Source organism: Branchiostoma lanceolatum, chromosome 3, assembly GCF_035083965.1.
Source record: "Branchiostoma lanceolatum isolate klBraLanc5 chromosome 3, klBraLanc5.hap2, whole genome shotgun sequence".
Lineage (NCBI taxonomy): Eukaryota > Metazoa > Chordata > Leptocardii > Amphioxiformes > Branchiostomatidae > Branchiostoma > Branchiostoma lanceolatum.
In genome coordinates, this window is record NC_089724.1 from 13,861,663 (window position 1) to 13,878,275 (window position 16,613).

The 16,613-nt window shown below is 40.4% G+C and overlaps 2 protein-coding genes across 22 annotated transcripts in view; one reads left to right on the forward strand and one right to left on the reverse strand.

Moving 5' to 3' along the window:
- The first annotated feature begins 36 nt into the window (after positions 1 to 36).
- Positions 37 to 7,422, forward strand: LOC136430436 (uncharacterized). Its single transcript, XM_066421045.1, has 4 exons — positions 37 to 2,381; positions 2,860 to 3,004; positions 4,314 to 4,531; positions 5,011 to 7,422. The coding sequence occupies exons 1-4, from the start codon at positions 1,078 to 1,080 to the stop codon at positions 5,192 to 5,194; spliced, it is 1,851 nt and encodes a 616-aa protein (XP_066277142.1). The 5' UTR covers positions 37 to 1,077; the 3' UTR covers positions 5,195 to 7,422.
- A 2,949-nt stretch (positions 7,423 to 10,371) lies between these two features.
- LOC136430439 (actin-binding LIM protein 1-like) overlaps positions 10,372 to 16,613 on the reverse strand; it is a 97,179-nt gene continuing 90,937 nt past the window's right edge. For 20 of the 21 annotated variants that reach the window (XM_066421052.1, XM_066421049.1, XM_066421053.1 and 17 more), the window contains 3 exons: positions 16,428 to 16,529; positions 14,422 to 14,493; positions 10,372 to 13,837 (listed from right to left, as the gene is read on the reverse strand). In XM_066421052.1, coding sequence (XP_066277149.1) covers positions 13,724 to 13,837; positions 14,422 to 14,493; positions 16,428 to 16,529 — 288 coding nt within the window. In that variant the 3' untranslated portion in view covers positions 10,372 to 13,723. The remainder of the gene's footprint in view (positions 13,838 to 14,421; positions 14,494 to 16,427; positions 16,530 to 16,613) is intronic. The other variant, XM_066421066.1, reaches the window with a different exon arrangement.

The following is a 16,613-nucleotide window of genomic DNA, read 5'->3' on the forward strand; positions in this document are numbered from 1 at the left end:
TGTCACCTACTTATAAAAAGTGTTGGTTGAAAAAGTGCTGGTTGGGCCATGTTTATTTAATTATATAGATGACATTCGCGCGCGCATCAATTTTCGTCCGATCCCAACAACAACAAAGTTTTCGACCATACTGTAAATTGTACAGAGAAGCTGCAGAATGATCAAATATATGCCGTGAATCACGCTCGCATCAGTTTTGGGGTTCCAGAGGATGTCATCTATATCATAATAATCAGCATGGCCTTACTGAAACAAAAGAGCCTTAGGTTTGTCATCTTCTGCGTAGTCAACTGATACATCCTTAATTAGCTTACATCTACCCATTTCCTGAGAGAAAGGAGAGCACCTGTGTCCCCAGTATTTTGCAGCTTGAAGGAAGGATGAGTTTCCTGATAAGATATGAGATGTACTGCCCCCTGCTGATTTTCATTATGCTGCGCTAATTTGATATATGGATATTATCTTCTGGACACCTAATACGAGAGCAAAAACACCCTTACAAAACAACAACATAGGTAAGATATTTAGTGCAATGAAAAATGTGGCGTTTTCTAGTTTAGAACCTGAAACATCGAAAAAAAATGACGTTTAACATTAAATGGCTCATATCAGCTGTAAATATCCCTCATACGAAATGCGCGGTTAGACAGCTGAAATTGAGGCTACTAAAGATAATACACGATCCCTTGCGGTGGGAACTACATTGCGATCAACGTATAGATCGAGGAGCGCGGATCAGAAAAGGCTTTTCAGTCAACCACAGCTAGCAAAAAGGCCCTTTGATAGCTTGATGAAACGCGTTTATTTGGTCCTGTTTTGATCTACCAAAGACGTCTACCATATTTGGTACCGGTAGTGATCAGACATGCGCCCAACCACTACGTCATGAATAGGCGGAGCAAACTATTTTGATAAAATCGCACCTGGGCTCTGTGACAGGCACTACCGAGCCACGCCAAGAGAGCTTTTCTGTTCGCCACGCCGCAAATTGAACGTGGCAGATTTTCAGCACCAAGGACAGACCGCGCTTTCAACCATTGCTAGTTTTCTCTGAGAAGATTGCAACAGTCTCGATCAATGCCGTCATCCGATCTTTCCTGCCACAGCTATGCAGCAATGCGAAGAGTAAGTGGATTTAAAAACATCGTGTCAACTGTGATGGTTGCTCTTGTTATCTGTATTCACTCTGCTTCCTGTCAAAGTACGGAACAGACAGGTCAAAACGGAACGCTGATGCATGGAAACCTGGGGAGTGTAAACACCAGCGGGACTGTTGCTTCTACAGAAATCTTGACACCTGAACCAGTCACAACTACGCCGAGGGGATTCACCCAAAACAACCAGTCGACAGTTCGGAGTGCCGCGGTCTTTACCGGCTCTTCAAACGGACCAAAAAACCAAACAAGCAATTCTACAGAAACCGAAGTACTGGACAGCCCCGAAGAGTATACAGATAACGGTCAAGGCGATTTTGGGGGCCAAAATAGTTGGGCAGGTACAAATGGAACAGATAAGGGTGCTCAAGCGTCGAAACAGGAGCCCGGGATAGATCAGAAAAGCGTCTATGACGAAAATCAGGAAGGTTCCACATCACAAAGACCCTCCGGTGTAGAGAGTGAAAAGCATTTTTCAGCTGTCACACCAATCCTGACAACTACTGCAGGCAACTTCAGTCAAGAGTCGGCACCTGATGAACCAAGCATGCAAGACCTAGAACACAGCGTTGAAGAAGTTTTGAACATCGGTCGCTTGGATGACGAGATAGTGACAGCAATAGAGGAATCCCTTCAAGAGGACTACGAAAAGTACAATTCAACGTTAGAAGATCTGGACACGTTCATCGAAGATGAGATACATGTCCCCGACTGCCGGACCGGCTTCATACCGTTTGATCAAGAGGAATGGAAAGTTCTCGAGCCCAATGGGACTCTTCGTCTACTTCTCTCGGGGCTGCACGTCGACGAAGAGCACTACGTCAGATTTGGCAACTTCGCCTTCATCTGTAACGATTTCCTCAAGTTTTCCCCTAACTTCACCGTGTCGCTCTCGAGCACACTGCGGCAGGGGTACACAGCACAGGAGCTCCTGACCCTCGCCCTCAGCAGCCTTTCCTTTGTCAGCATGCTCGTGTTTATCGCCACCGCCGTGGTCAAGAAGATGTACAAGAAGATCCCGGACATCCTGAAGCTGAACTTGACCTGCTCCTTGTTGCTCGCGCAGACACTCTTCGTCTTCTCTGACGAGATCCCGTTGGGAGGATTCTGCGTGTTTCTGGCCATCCTAACGCACTACATGTTCCTGGTGGCCTTCCTGACCATGAACGTTCTGGCCTTTGACCTGTTTCGAACGCTGGGAGGGGTGTCTGGAGCCATGGGGTTTAGGTGAGGTGTACGGCCACTTAAAATATCTTTGTGTGTGTTGGGGGTATGCTTTGCATTGCCCTGTGATCATTTTAGTTCCTACTTTTAAATTTTGTCAACAAAAGGACATATCGCCCTTTCTGTCAACCAGCTTGGGTCATCTAAAAATATCTAAAAATTGCTTGTGTTGAGTTATGTAAATCTAAGTAGCTTCCGGAATAGTTTTTATCGCTTATCATCACTATAGCAACGTAATTTGGCTCATCTGCTGGATACAGGATCTAAAATCTGCAGCGACCTGCCCAATGGAACCGACACTAAACACTACGCCTCCGCAGCAGACCCCTGCGTCGTTCACACATGTACCCAGTCACAGATCAAATATTTATCAGGTAATGAATGATTGAATGATGCTATAATATGATATATGGCAAGGGAGAGAGATAGAGAGAAGTAGTAGTAGTAGTAGTAATGACTGATGTTTTATTGTGCATTACAGGAGTGTGAAGGTCTACATGTGCTACATCTGGTTGATCCCCTGCCTGATCGTCACTATCAGCGTCATCCTAGAGTTCAGCCAGGAGTCGAAGTTCCTTGGGTACGGGACGGACATCTGCTGGATCAAGCAACCCTTCGCTTTGGTGGTTAGTAATCCGTAACGTCTTGCACGGTTGGAAATAACAAAATATTTTAAGAATATTGCCAATTTCTGTTTTAGAGCAAATAGTTTAGCTAACTGTTGTCATCGACTGCAATGGCAAATGCTAGTTTGTTTTGTCGGTTGGTTGATAGGTTTGAGTTTATACCAATATATCTGCGCCCCTCCCATGTTAATACGATGCGAGGCCCTGTCTAATCACGGACAGAAAATCTTAGCGATACGTCAAATAGGCTATCCATGCAAGACAGGATGGGATCAAATCTAATGTCATCCGAGAGAAACGAATGAACAAAATATCCAACCGGATCTGTTTGCTTGAACAATATGCTACTCGAGACGGGAGCACAACATTTGATTCTCGGGAATAACGTGTTTGTAATGAAATATTGTATTAGAACACCCGTGTTAACGAGAAAACCCCGTGTATCTTTGGTAAGTACACACTTAGGTAATTAACTGTAGTAATTGCATGACATTTAATATCCGGCTTGGATGTACGTTAATATGATTGTCCCCCTGTGTGCTGTAACATAAGCTTCCCACGCTGCCTCCGTATGATATCTGTTGCCGTGCAGATCAACCCAGCATGCAGCCATTGCTCGCTGATTCCTCCATTGCACGCACTGCCCCCCTTAGGCTCACCTGACGTTAGATGGATAATCTACATAACCTCAAATCTAATGCGAAAGTGCCAAAAAGAAAGCTTAAACTTGAGTTAAAGATTGGCCGAAACAAACCGGTGCCTAAATTTTGAAAGCAAAAGGCCAATGTACTTATTTACCATCCGCTAAGCTGTACATGTCCCCTTGGCGCAAGCGGTAACGCAACTCCGCTGCTTCGCCATCAGGATCAAATTCCGTGGATTCCGAAGGGCCCGCGTTCGAACCTCAGTGGTCGACTCGAACTCGGACATGAAAAGGGATTGCAGGGAGCTTTGGGCGTAAGCCCCAAGCGTCAAACCTCTGCACGTAAAAGAACCCAACACACTTATATAGAAGAGTAGGGGTGACCCGGTGTGCTTGGCCAAAAACGCGAGCCGTGGCGAAGCCGCATTGCACTACTAGCTACTTGAAAAAGCATCATGCTTCACCTCAATTGAGGATGCCTGCTTTACCCTTTTACCTAAGCTGTTTATTCTTGTAATCGGACTTCTTGTAATATTGTTCTTGTAATATGTTCAGTGACTGGTTTTCTGCGGTAAGATTCTCTTTATTTGGGGCGAATATTTCAACCTGTAAGTCCAGGATGATGATGTCATGACCCATCTAATACCAGTTATCCCGCAAACCCAGGTGACATTTGTGGCACCTATAGGCCTGGTGTTGGCCAGCAACGTTTACTTCTTCATCCACACGGTTCTCAACATCACGGTGTCGTCCATCCGGACGGCGCGGGCCCGCCATGGCGCCACCTACTCCCAGCTCCAGGCCTTCCTCAAGATCTCCACCCTCATGGGGCTGGGCTGGATCTTCGGCTTCGTCGCCGCTGGAACTCAGCAGGACGTCTTGTGGTGAGATTACTGCTGCATCCATGTACCCTGAAGCCACCCCCTTCTTTACTTTTCTGTTCATTCGTAATTACCTGGTATTAAACCGAAATTATGTGCACCAGTTAGCTAAATACGGATGAATATCAGACTGTTTTATTCTGGCCAGCGATCAGCCAAAGCTTGACCAGCTTAAATCACCATATGGCACATAAAGGTGTTTCTTTGCTATTTTCAAAAGCAGACAACTGTAGAATTCGCCGAATGTAGAGAGGTAAGTTGATTGAAGTGTTGTGGTGAAAATGATGAAACGCTCGTAATTTGCCTGTCTTTATATTATTAATTACTTCCATATACTTTCTCATTGATTGTTTGGTCTTTGACTGACTCTCATTTCCCTTAGTATTATCCATCTAGAGCCTCCTCCCTGCTTATCTATCTCCATTTCTCTTAACATTTTTCCTTCTTGCATTCTTAGAAACGACGAAGTTCTCTTGTTTCAGGTACATCTTCATCACCCTGAACTCCTCGCAAGGTTTCCTCATCAGTATCTCCTTCATGACGTCTCCCCGGGACAAGGCGGCTGACAAAAAACGTAAGGGTCGCGCCAGCATGACTGGCGGTAGGAACCGCTCGCCGTTTCCCGGCGTAATACAGCAGAACAGGCCGGCTCCATATCCGGGCTAATCACAGCCTCAGTACCAGTAACGTCACAGATGTGTCGTCAGCGAGCGGGATGAGCATTGAGCGCAAAGACGACTCTAAAAACACGGCCATTGTAACCGCAGATGTAACAGCAGTGGAGCTCGATGACATGTCCTGCAGTGTGCCTAGTCAGGATAATGATTTTCATATCAATAGTTCTAAACAAAACCTGACATTAGAGGCCACTTAGGCCCTTCCTTTCGTTATGACGTGAAAAGAACGTATTGTTGGGACTCGTAATGAAAAGGACGGCCCAGTCCTGAGCTAAGTTTACATTTAAATATAATGCTGTTTGTACATTTATCAGTATTTATTCAAGAACAAAATAACCATACGTACGGATTCAACCATCTAGTGTAACTTATATATGATAACAAACTTCTGATTTTCTATTCTGGAATATTTGTAAGGTTGTCTACCAAAAGGAGGACAGAACACAAAGTGTTAGAAAGCCACAAAGACGTTCATTTACAATTCATTTATGGTCCTTTGTGTTTATAGAAAAGCAACATGATTGGAGAAATAATCTTTGTCATGTCATGTGACAAATACTTCTTTACAAATGATATTCGTAATGAATTCTCACATAATGTGACATGATTTTAAACTTTCAGTCGGCAAATTTACTCTTTGTTACAGCACATTTAGATTTGAAAATGTACGTTTTCTACTATTCATACTAACATAAAGATGTTATTTTCTAAATTCTGATCAGCAGACAAGACTGTTATGTTTTTATTTATTTTCATCTTGCATAGTACCTGTAATGTTTCTTTTTTTTATGACATATTCTTTTGAAACTTCTAATTTTAGCCAGACAGTAACACAATGTACAAACGTAGTGTGTTGTATTGTATTGTATGTTAACATTGTTTTTAATTGAGGTAGGATGTATGATATAATAGCTAGTCAAGAAACCATATTTCTGATCAGTGTGCTACATGTAGTAGATGGAGTACTCCAGGCATGGCAATGGCAGTTACATGTAATCACTAATTACAACATTCTGTATTCAGTTTTAAACTTAACATTACCATATCTACTTAACATTAATGAACCATGGTTAAATGGTCAACATCTGTATAGATTTATTTTGCATACATTCTTCATGTTTTTGCTGATTTTACGATCACTTTGACAACTACTCCAAATCTTCTCATATTTATTGAACACCTTTATGGACCTATGTACAATGTTTCAGCAAACCTCATTTTTTTCTCAAACATTCAAAGATTTGTGCTTAGATTTACATAAGGTACATAGCTTTGAAAATGCTTTAGATTCAAGAGGCTTGATATTATCACTCACAACTGACATTTTACAAAATCTACTTCTGAAGAAACACAATGCACCAAAGTATATTGTTGACTCCAAATGGAAAACAAAATGTCATGACAAACTGTTTCAAGTTGAAGAGAAATGCAGCACAATGATAACATGATTGATTTGCCATGTTGGCAGCAAGAAGTGAGCCATTCTCTGTCACAAATAAGGCCTTTTCATGTCATTCTCGCCAACTTAGCTATACTTTTACTACAGCCTTTCCAGATATGCAATGCACATGGCATGCATATGCAACACATGTACATGTAGCTTGAATGTAATTGTGAACACAATGTTTGATATTACAGATCCAAAACACCTGCATTGGTAAGCATCCAATCAGTCTGTATTTCGATAGATAAATAGGCTGTGAAAAAGGAAATGGAGGTGTTGGGACACAGGATAGAAGTGAGAAATATAATATGAAAGAAAAGAAAATCTCAAACAGGGGAGGTGTAACATGTTATATGACGGTATTATTCGCACCTGAAATAGCGCTGTTTTCTGAATTTGGGTTCAGATAAAAGAGATCAATGTAGTTAAAACAAAGTGTTTCTTGATTCTTTCATTCAAAATCTCCCATAATAGCTGAAAGTGAGAAACTGTATTGATGCCCACATACGAATATACCCTTTTAAGTATATATATGTAAGAGAACTGCCATATTTCACCCCACTCATTCTGTCAGGCTGTCAGTCTCTTTTTCTGTACAGTATTGAGAAACCTCTGTCTATTGGCTCTGCTGGTATGAACATTTGTCATTGGCTGAAAAACCAAGAAGGTTGACACTAGAATCAAGCACTACGATGTAGCATACGTGACTTTATTATTCTGCGTGTATAATCATAGGAGCATGGCTGTTGCGAGGATAAATCATTGGGCAATCATATCTGCCTCTGTGTCTCATTGACTTCACTCTCAGTGTTATGATAATTGCATTCTAGGTGTGTTGTGGATGCTGCTGCCACTTTTATTATGTTTACCTTCACAGAAGGTAAACATATTGTTTTTATGTTTACCTTCACAGAAGGTAAACATATTGTTTTTATGTTTACCTTCACAGAAAGTAAACATATTGTTTTTGCTCTGTTTCTTCTTCTTCTGTTCCAAATAAATAGGGTCAATGACCTGAACCTGTCACCATGGTTACGGGTAAACACCGAGGTGTTCGATTACATAATGTAGCAACCAGCATTACAGAGCTTGAGTGAGGGGCTGGCAACTATAGTATATATCAATGTGTTTGAGTAAGAATAGATAGAGCAGAAGTTTGTATGGCTAGACCATGTGAAGGGAAACATTATGTATTTGCTTGCAAATGCTACCATTCTAGTCTTACATAAGCTGGCTCTGGTTATAGAACAGAAACAAAATGGACATGTCCTTGGTGCTGAATGTGGAACCATTTTGTGTTAGTTAGGCCATGTTGATTTGATTATACAATGTATGGCCATATATGGATAACATCCTCTGGGAACCCCAACACTGATGCGAGCATGCGAATAAAAAATGTTTGGCGAAAAGAAGGTGCCTAATTATGAAATCTACGTGGTCCGGAGGGCTGGACAAATGACTAACACACGGAGTATGGTATAGCGAATGATAGATTCTTCATTTTCCCTTCTTCGTTAAGTACCCGGGAGTCTTTTAGTGTACTCCATTCTAATTTACAGTCAAAATCACCTTCGTGGATCTGTAGTATGTGTGCTGGACATGACATTGATAAGTACGACATTGAGGGTCTGGCGTCATCGAAAGTAACGTCGGATTCGAACGCCAACGGGCCCGTTGTATCTCATGTTTAAATTCAACAACTCGGTCTGTAATATTTTAGTTGAAAAGGCGTTAATGATTCTTATTTTAAGAAAGATATTGTAGTAGATAGCTAGCAGAGACTAGATAGTGTATCTTTTGCGTTGTGTGTTTTCCGTTGTTGAATTGTTATTTACTCTTTGTACGGCTTGAGGTGGGGAAGTGCAGAGTTAACCGTTACGCTCTAGGTAACTATGACAACTTTCCGAAGAAGGTTCAGAATCCTTTACAGACAACTAGAATGACCTTTAAGACACAAATTGACATAAAAAAGATGGATTTTAGGCGCCGCGCGAGGAGCCCATGTAACATCATGTTCGCTCGTAGAAGCGCCACCTACATTCATGTATACATCACATTTTGTGCGTAATGAGTAAATTACGGATATGGTAACGTAGGTTATATGTAATTGTTCATTGTATAGTTACCTTCGCTGAGAAGGTTATTCGTTGATGCTTGTCTGTGTGTCTGTTAGTGAACACGATAAGTCGAGAACGCCTGGATGGTTTGTTGTCGTAGTTGGTGTGTCGGTGTGTATGTGGGAAATCTCAAGATGATTAGATTTTGGGCGAAGTGCTTTGCATAATTAACGAGAAAAGTGTAAAAATGTGTTATATTGTGTGAGTGTATACTAGCTGGGTGCCAGCTGGAACGTGTTACTGGTGTAGGGGAAGTGTTACTGGTGTAGTAAGGAGATATTCCCATTGGGCCAGGGGGTTTGACTGTTCAAATTAGCTTGTCACGTAATACAGAGACCTGGGCTTCTAAGTGGATTTGGCACCGCCCACCCGAGGAGTTTGTTGGCTCCGGAGCTAGGGCAGAAGGTTATGCATAGGGTAGCGTTTGTTATAGTACTGCAGCGGAAATTCCTGTTTTGATATCTCATGTTTTGGATATGCTATGGAACCGACTTTTGAGTAGTAGATAGCTCTTTGGAAAGAGAGTAAAAGGTATCGGTTTGGACACCCTAGTGGCATTTTCTGGGACTGCAGGAGCAGGTTTTGCTTCAGATTGTGAAAGGGAATAACTCAAGAAGGGCTTGATGGATGGTCATGCTTTTTGCTAAATGGATAGCTTGAGTGATGATTTACATGAATTAATACTTATTATGCAAATCAGTATCTAATTTGCATAACTAATGATGAAAATTGATACATCCTCCAAATTCCATGATAGGACTCTCAAACATGTGACATGACTGAGGAAGAGAGAAATTAATATCAACTATGCAAACGAAGACCTCTTTTGCATAATTAATGAGATATACTTTAACTCTATAACTTACGTGGTGCTTTGTTTGATTGGATGATAATGATGCAAATCAGATTTTAATTTGCATAATTAATGAGGCAATTTAAAAACCTGCTGTGTTCCATGATATGACTATTCAAATATGCGAATTTGTAACTGAGGAAGAAAGGAATGTTGATAGATAGAAAATATGCAAATGTGAGCTAATTTGTATAATTAATGTTAAACTACTATAATTCCATACTAGTTAATGACGGCAATTTCATTCTTGTGGCATTTGGAAGTAGTGTGAATGTGAACACCATTGAATCAAATTATGCTCATAAGGAGCTTATTTGCATAATTGATGATAAATGTTAGCATAACCTTCTTTGTTTCGCTCATAGTCATACTTTGGACAACGTATGTTATTTGGGTGAAGACGACCAACTGGTATGATTCATAAATGATGAGAAACACTCCCAATACGTCAGTCATAAAGGTTAAAATCATTTGGCGAAGGTATGAGGTCGTAGAACTCTTGTTGTTTATTCACCGGTGCTAGGCCTTTGTAAAAGCCTTCAGCTAGTTCGGTTGCCCTGGCTGTATGTCTACAATAAATGAAATAAAATAGCTCTTTTACCAAAAGGACACATAGCCTGGGTTCCATCCTCTGTAGTAACCGCTGGCTCCATCTTTTTGCTCGCTATCCGTCGTTAGCAAGTGAAAAGATTGAGTCAGTGGTTACTACGGAGGATGGCACCCAGGCTAAAGGACACATTCAAGCACCAGTGTTGTGTTGGAAGCATTGTTTATTGGCCATACATTGAAATGGAGTAATACAAGGGGACAAGGTTCCTACAAGTCAGTAAAGTTTCACTTGTTCTGTCTTTCAATGGTAAATATATGAACGGCTATGCAACAAAGTCTTACGACAACACACACTGCTAGTAGGGCATGTTTTTTTCTCCATCTGATCAACAATGCATCATTAATGTGCATCTTCAGTGTGCATGTAAATTGCCTTGTAAATTAGTAAAACTAAAATAATACATTTTAAATCATATATCGGGATATCTTTTAAATACAAAATAACGCATCATAATTGTCATTATTTGATCACACTGTATTCTCACATTTTACATTGCAGCAAGCCAAAGTACAAACCTACATGTAAAAATGAAACACATAAAAGTCTCTGTGTCAGCTACAGCTAACACTTGTCTTCACTGCTGAAAGTCCTCTATTACATGCAAGATACAGACCAACAGTACCAATCCGTCTGGACACCTTATAATTAGTGTGTTTTGTATGGTGAGAATAATTGCATTGAACATTCATGTTAAAATAGGTCATGGTGCATAGCAGATAGCTATATAAGGCAGGCTATGCTGTTATGTTTACGATAGGGGAGAGGGTTTGACATCAGTTCTTCTAACAGCGGCATGCGCAGCTGAGAAGTACATGGAGACCTTGTTATGTAGTACCTGAATACATGGGCACATGGCATGGGAGGGAGGGGTTTTCATTTCATGCTGCACTACAAACATGTACAGGTCAACAGTTCACATTCAATCTGTCTCTGGGTCAGTAAAAAAACTAAAACCAGCAGGGGCTGCGTTGGTACCCACAATGAGAATTTTCTGGTTTGGTGAGCTGTTCTTGTTTCATACGATCAATCACAAAAGCAAGGTGGAAAAATGTAACAAAAGTTTTGGGACTTTTGTCATCCTTTGGTCAATACCTATAGCCCAAAGTTGTCAAGTGATGACTCAGGATTGCTTTGAACTGAAACATGAAAACCAACTAAAAGTTGACTGCAGTACAGAAATACTGATTTTTAAAGTTTCAGACTGAGTTAGAAAGCATCCTTGCCAGTCGCTTATACAGTGTCTCAGTGTTTTCTCTTTTTTTACTGCCAGGCAGTAATGCGTTTTGTTGCTATTTTGACACAAGTTCATATTGATCTTTGTCTCGATCTCTCCTGCCAATGTCCTGCTTACAGCCCTCACCAGTCTAACTCGTCAGTAAGTTTACAAAGGTGTGAACAATCCTCTGATGTCCATACTATATTGCCTGGATACTTGTTCCAAAGAGAAACCTGCCTGAAGTGATATTGTTAGGCTTACTGAGTACAAGTCATTGCAATGAGATCCTACATGTACATGTATATGCATTCTATAGTGGTTGCCATAAATGGCCTATTTCTCCTGACATTGCCACTGAGTATGTCCTGTCTTCATAAATTAACTTAATACAATAAGTTGTCTATTGTATTTACTGGTACTGAACCTTTAATCTCTAGATACGAGAACACTGGCATAGCCTTAGCGTCTATTCTTCTCCATTGATCACTTTTTCTGTAGAATGTTGACCAAGGTAATAAGACTACTTTTTTCATTGTTGAAATGAAGTACTTTCAATGTAGAAATACACTTTCCAACATGGGAAATTCAATCATTGGAACTGCAAATAAAGATCGATAAAGAGAAATGTCTTTTTAAATGTCATTTTCAATGTAAGAACATATTTTCGAACACAACATTTCAAGTTTATATAAAAAACGTAGCCTAAGACAAAACGAATGTCCTTGATCAGAGTCTAAATGGATTCCTTAACCCTCAACCTACATGTTGTGGGAACAAATTCCGAGTCACCAATATGTATTGCTAAGGATAAAGGCATAAGTTAGCATTGAGAAGGTTAAAAAGACTTACAGCAGCTCACCATTCTTCCCTACTCCTCTGTGGTAACATAGGGATGAGTTTCAAAATGCATTTCATGGGTAAATTACATGAGAAAATAATTGTCATGTTCACCTTCTGTCTACCAGGCTCAATCTCACACATTTGCTATTGGTTCACTGAAAACGTAGCAAAATAAACATTCAACAATGTATTGCAAATACCTTGCGGCCCTATGTTTGTGCATCTGTGTTACAATATAGTAAAATCTAACATGAACATTTCAACCAATGGAAAGCATTGAACAATGGTGAGGCAAGTGTTTCCCTATTGGCTGAGGGTCTAGTGGCATCATAAGGTATTTTGGTTACATGTTGGACTTCTTCAAAGAAAACGGCTATCTTTAAACAAGAGAGGTAGCAATGCTTTTGACACTTAGGACTGGTTAAATTAGCAGAGAGCAAATTTAGGCAGACTCTGCATTCACTTCATTTGTATATACGTAATATACATATCAAGTTACAGCTGACACTTCAAGTTTAATCATTATTGTAACAGCACCTGTTAAACAAATGCAAATGATTATATATAATTTGATTACACATGTTACACACATATATAATTATATATGACTATACTTTGCCATCATTGATAATAACAGAAATGCTATACAAATGTAAAAGAAAGTTTGACACAAGTTGTTGACTAAAATATGCACTATCCCTATATGCTGCAAGCAGTGTTCTCATTTTGGCCCACACTACATTTTCCTGTGAACCTTTGACGTTTTGTATCCAAAATTAAAGTGAATCATCTCAGACCATCTTTATATTTATTTGAAGAATATCACCATGACAGAGGGAAGTGTCTTCAAAAGTGACAACTTACTTTTATATAATCAGACTGACATTCCAGATGATGTCATAGTGCGGCTAAAATCTTTTTATGCCTTGTGGTCTTTAACTTTTTGTTTCTTCTCTTCCATCATTGTATTTCCTATCATAGTATCAACCCCCATTTCTTTTGGATCATTTCAAATCTTACAGGATTTCATTCTTGAGAAAACACACACACTGGTACTAAATCAACAATTATAACACTGAAATGATCCATACCAACATACTGAAATACAGTATAACATAACATGATGCTGTCCCTTGAATTTACAGCCTGTGTGGGTCTACACAAGCTTGCACACTACACTTATCTCACACTGCATTTTGCACAAGTTTGCCAGCTTCACTTAACTCTTCTAATCGAAGTACTACCATCTAAATGTCTGCTTTTCCCTCAACTTTTCTTAGAAATAGTGAGCATGAAAGCACATCTGTTTCCTAAATACTGGTGGTGTTTTTGTTCTCTTGAGGCAGGTATCTAAGCTGAGATGAACACAAAGCTGGTGATAGTTAAACTCTGTCTAGTGCATGTGAAACACACGAAGGAGTGCGTGGGAAAGTCTGTGTCAAAATAGATGAGCGCGTTTCTTGAGCTCTGTTCTCCTCCAGGCTGCCAGGCTGCTGAACTCCTCTCTGGTCATGTGGAACACTGCCTCAAAGTCTGCATCGGACATGTGCTTCTGAAATACACAAAAAAACATGCATTCAGTGAAAGTGATCTCAAAACAGTTTAGGTCAAATGGACTCAATGAACAGTTGAGCTACTATTCCACTGGTCATGACAGAAGACAGGTGCTATATATTACGATATTTACAGGTTCATTGTAAAATTCTCCTAGCCCTTTTTGACATGTACAATGAACAGTGGACCATGGCATAACGTCCCGCCTTAAGGACTGCAACCCTTTCCAGTACATGTAGCATGCATGTTGGGTGAGCGACAAAAGCCGGGATTAGAACTCATGGCTTCTTGGTCCAGAGGCAGGGTCACTAACTAAATACTGGACTATGCACCTAACTGTGCCTGGCTACTAGACATTGTGAATACATGGAGCATCAGTGCTAAATTTTCATAATCAATATGGAAATCTTGTTACATTTCACCAAAAGAGGGTGCCAAAGGAAGCTCCATTTATGTGGAAGAGTGTATACGTATGTTTTCTAAAGCAATGTATGTCATATTCAGTACCTAGCTATAGCTACCAGAGGTTTCTACAATTATGTTAGTCGTCATTATCAGGTAACCTGAACAGGCTTATCTCACCTCTAGCTTGGATCTGTCCACATCTGGGGGAAGCTTATAGTTTGTTGTCAGTAGCTCCACCACTGGGTATATCTGCAAAGTACAGCAATGAACAAAATGTGAAACACAAATTAGCTTAAGTTGTGTCTTACTCTTTCACTACCTACATTCATCACCTGTTTTTGTCACTCTCTTACAGGGCAGTTTAGTGTAAGGTTTTTGTTCCCAAATTTAAGTTTCATCATAAGACATGCAGATTTAGTACACATGGCACCACAGAAGATGGCAGTATAAGGCTAATTATAGATAGCATCAGCTGCTTGAAGAGATTTTAAAACCTTTTGTAACTTGAAGTTTCTTCATAATTATTAGTTCTCATTTGTTTAGTTGAATCCACCATACCAGATGGAACATGTAATGATTTACAAAAAGAGTTGTATGCACTCATTGCCAATATAAAGGTGAATCATGACTCACACAAGATAGCAACATTTTTATTGGGTTACATTCTACTTAGTTCTCTTCAGTATCATCATAACTTAATGTCAAAGGTCAATCTACAAAGTTTCTAGGGACGTATTAGTCACTGACAATCCTCAGGACATTATCTGTGTCTGTCACTACAGCACCTACTGTTTAGTAACATCCTTTAACAGGCCCAAACTATTATATATAATAACACAGTCCTGCAAATGTCAGCATTATATTGTGGAGTATCTCATTCCTGGAGTGTTTCATTTTCAGTTTAAATCATATCACTTTGAATTTCATATCATAGAGAACATTACACAATACAGAAACATCTTCAATTCAATAACTGGCACACAAGTGAGATACATGTACACTGTAGTGCATCCATGATATGTACTCTTATATATTTGCCACATATTTTGTATTTGGATGTAACATTTTAATCTAAGACTAAAAGCCAAGACATCAAATCAGGATGAATGACAGAAAAGTCTAATTTTTGGCAGTGGTGATATCTCAACATTTTTATAAGCCTGCTTACAATAACTTGGGCCTGCAGAGGAGTTAAATCTATACTTTGTTTAGACTAGAGGCTACAGCAGGTGTGTAAACGTGTGAGATGACTAATTCCTAGTACTAGGTTATTTTGGTCCGAAGGAATGGGATCGGCAACTCAGCAACCACCCAAAGGACTCGTGTCTGAGCTACATGTGTGTGTTCAGACCCATCTTCCCTGGTTCATATGCTACCATTATATGTCCCTCAGTCAGGGCATAACAGACTATACAAGCTGCTACTGTTTGGTGATTCCATTTGTTTGAAGGGAAGACAGGTCTGGTGCAGGGTTAGAGGGTGTGCGTCTGTACTGTGTGCAGGCCACACCCCTGTCACCACCGGCCGGGTTTAGGTCTCACAGTCCTCAAAACACAAGAACTATACAATAATATACAAATTAAAAGACCGAATCAAGCCACCTTTCCGGATCCCTTCTTTTGGAGAATGATTTTGCCATACCCAGTTTGATGGAAATGAGCTGCTGTGGCTGCATTGTTGTAGCCTGGGTGCCATCCTCCGTAGTATAACCGCTGACTCAATCTTTTTGCTTTCTAACCATGTCGTTAGCAAGTCACAAGATTGAGCCAGTGGTTATACTACAGAGGATGGCACCCAGGCTAGCACTGTTGTAAATAGGAGCTAACTTCTGGCAGCATCACTGTCTGCAGTGCCATTTTAACACTTAATTTAACACTTAATTTCACCATAAAACACTTTCAAATACTTCCAAAGGCTTTTCACATGTTTCCAAGGAAGTTTGTCACCGTACATGTATCTACCCTGTCAGTTTGAATCTTTTATTATTTGAAAGAATTGAGTTTCTACATGACTGTAATGATGACCATGAGGCCTTGATTGGAGGATGTGTAGGGAGTGAGGTCTGTGTGGGGGGCTGGGGTGAATGGGGGTTTGGGTGTGTAGGATGTTGTGAGAGGGGTGTGGCAGATGTAAGGGGGGTGCGGCAGAGGACAGACGAGTGTGGGGCATGCTGGTCAGCTCACCTTGGGTGGGCCCATGTCTGGAAGTGACTGACCTTTACTTCTCTGCAGTGATCCCAGATCACTGCCCGACACCTCCCGCGAGCGCACAGGCGAGCTTGAGTACTGAGGGCACAGGAAACAAAGGGAACAAAGAAAGGTGTTAGGATATTCAATTCAATTTCAATTCAATTCTATATTCAAATACCA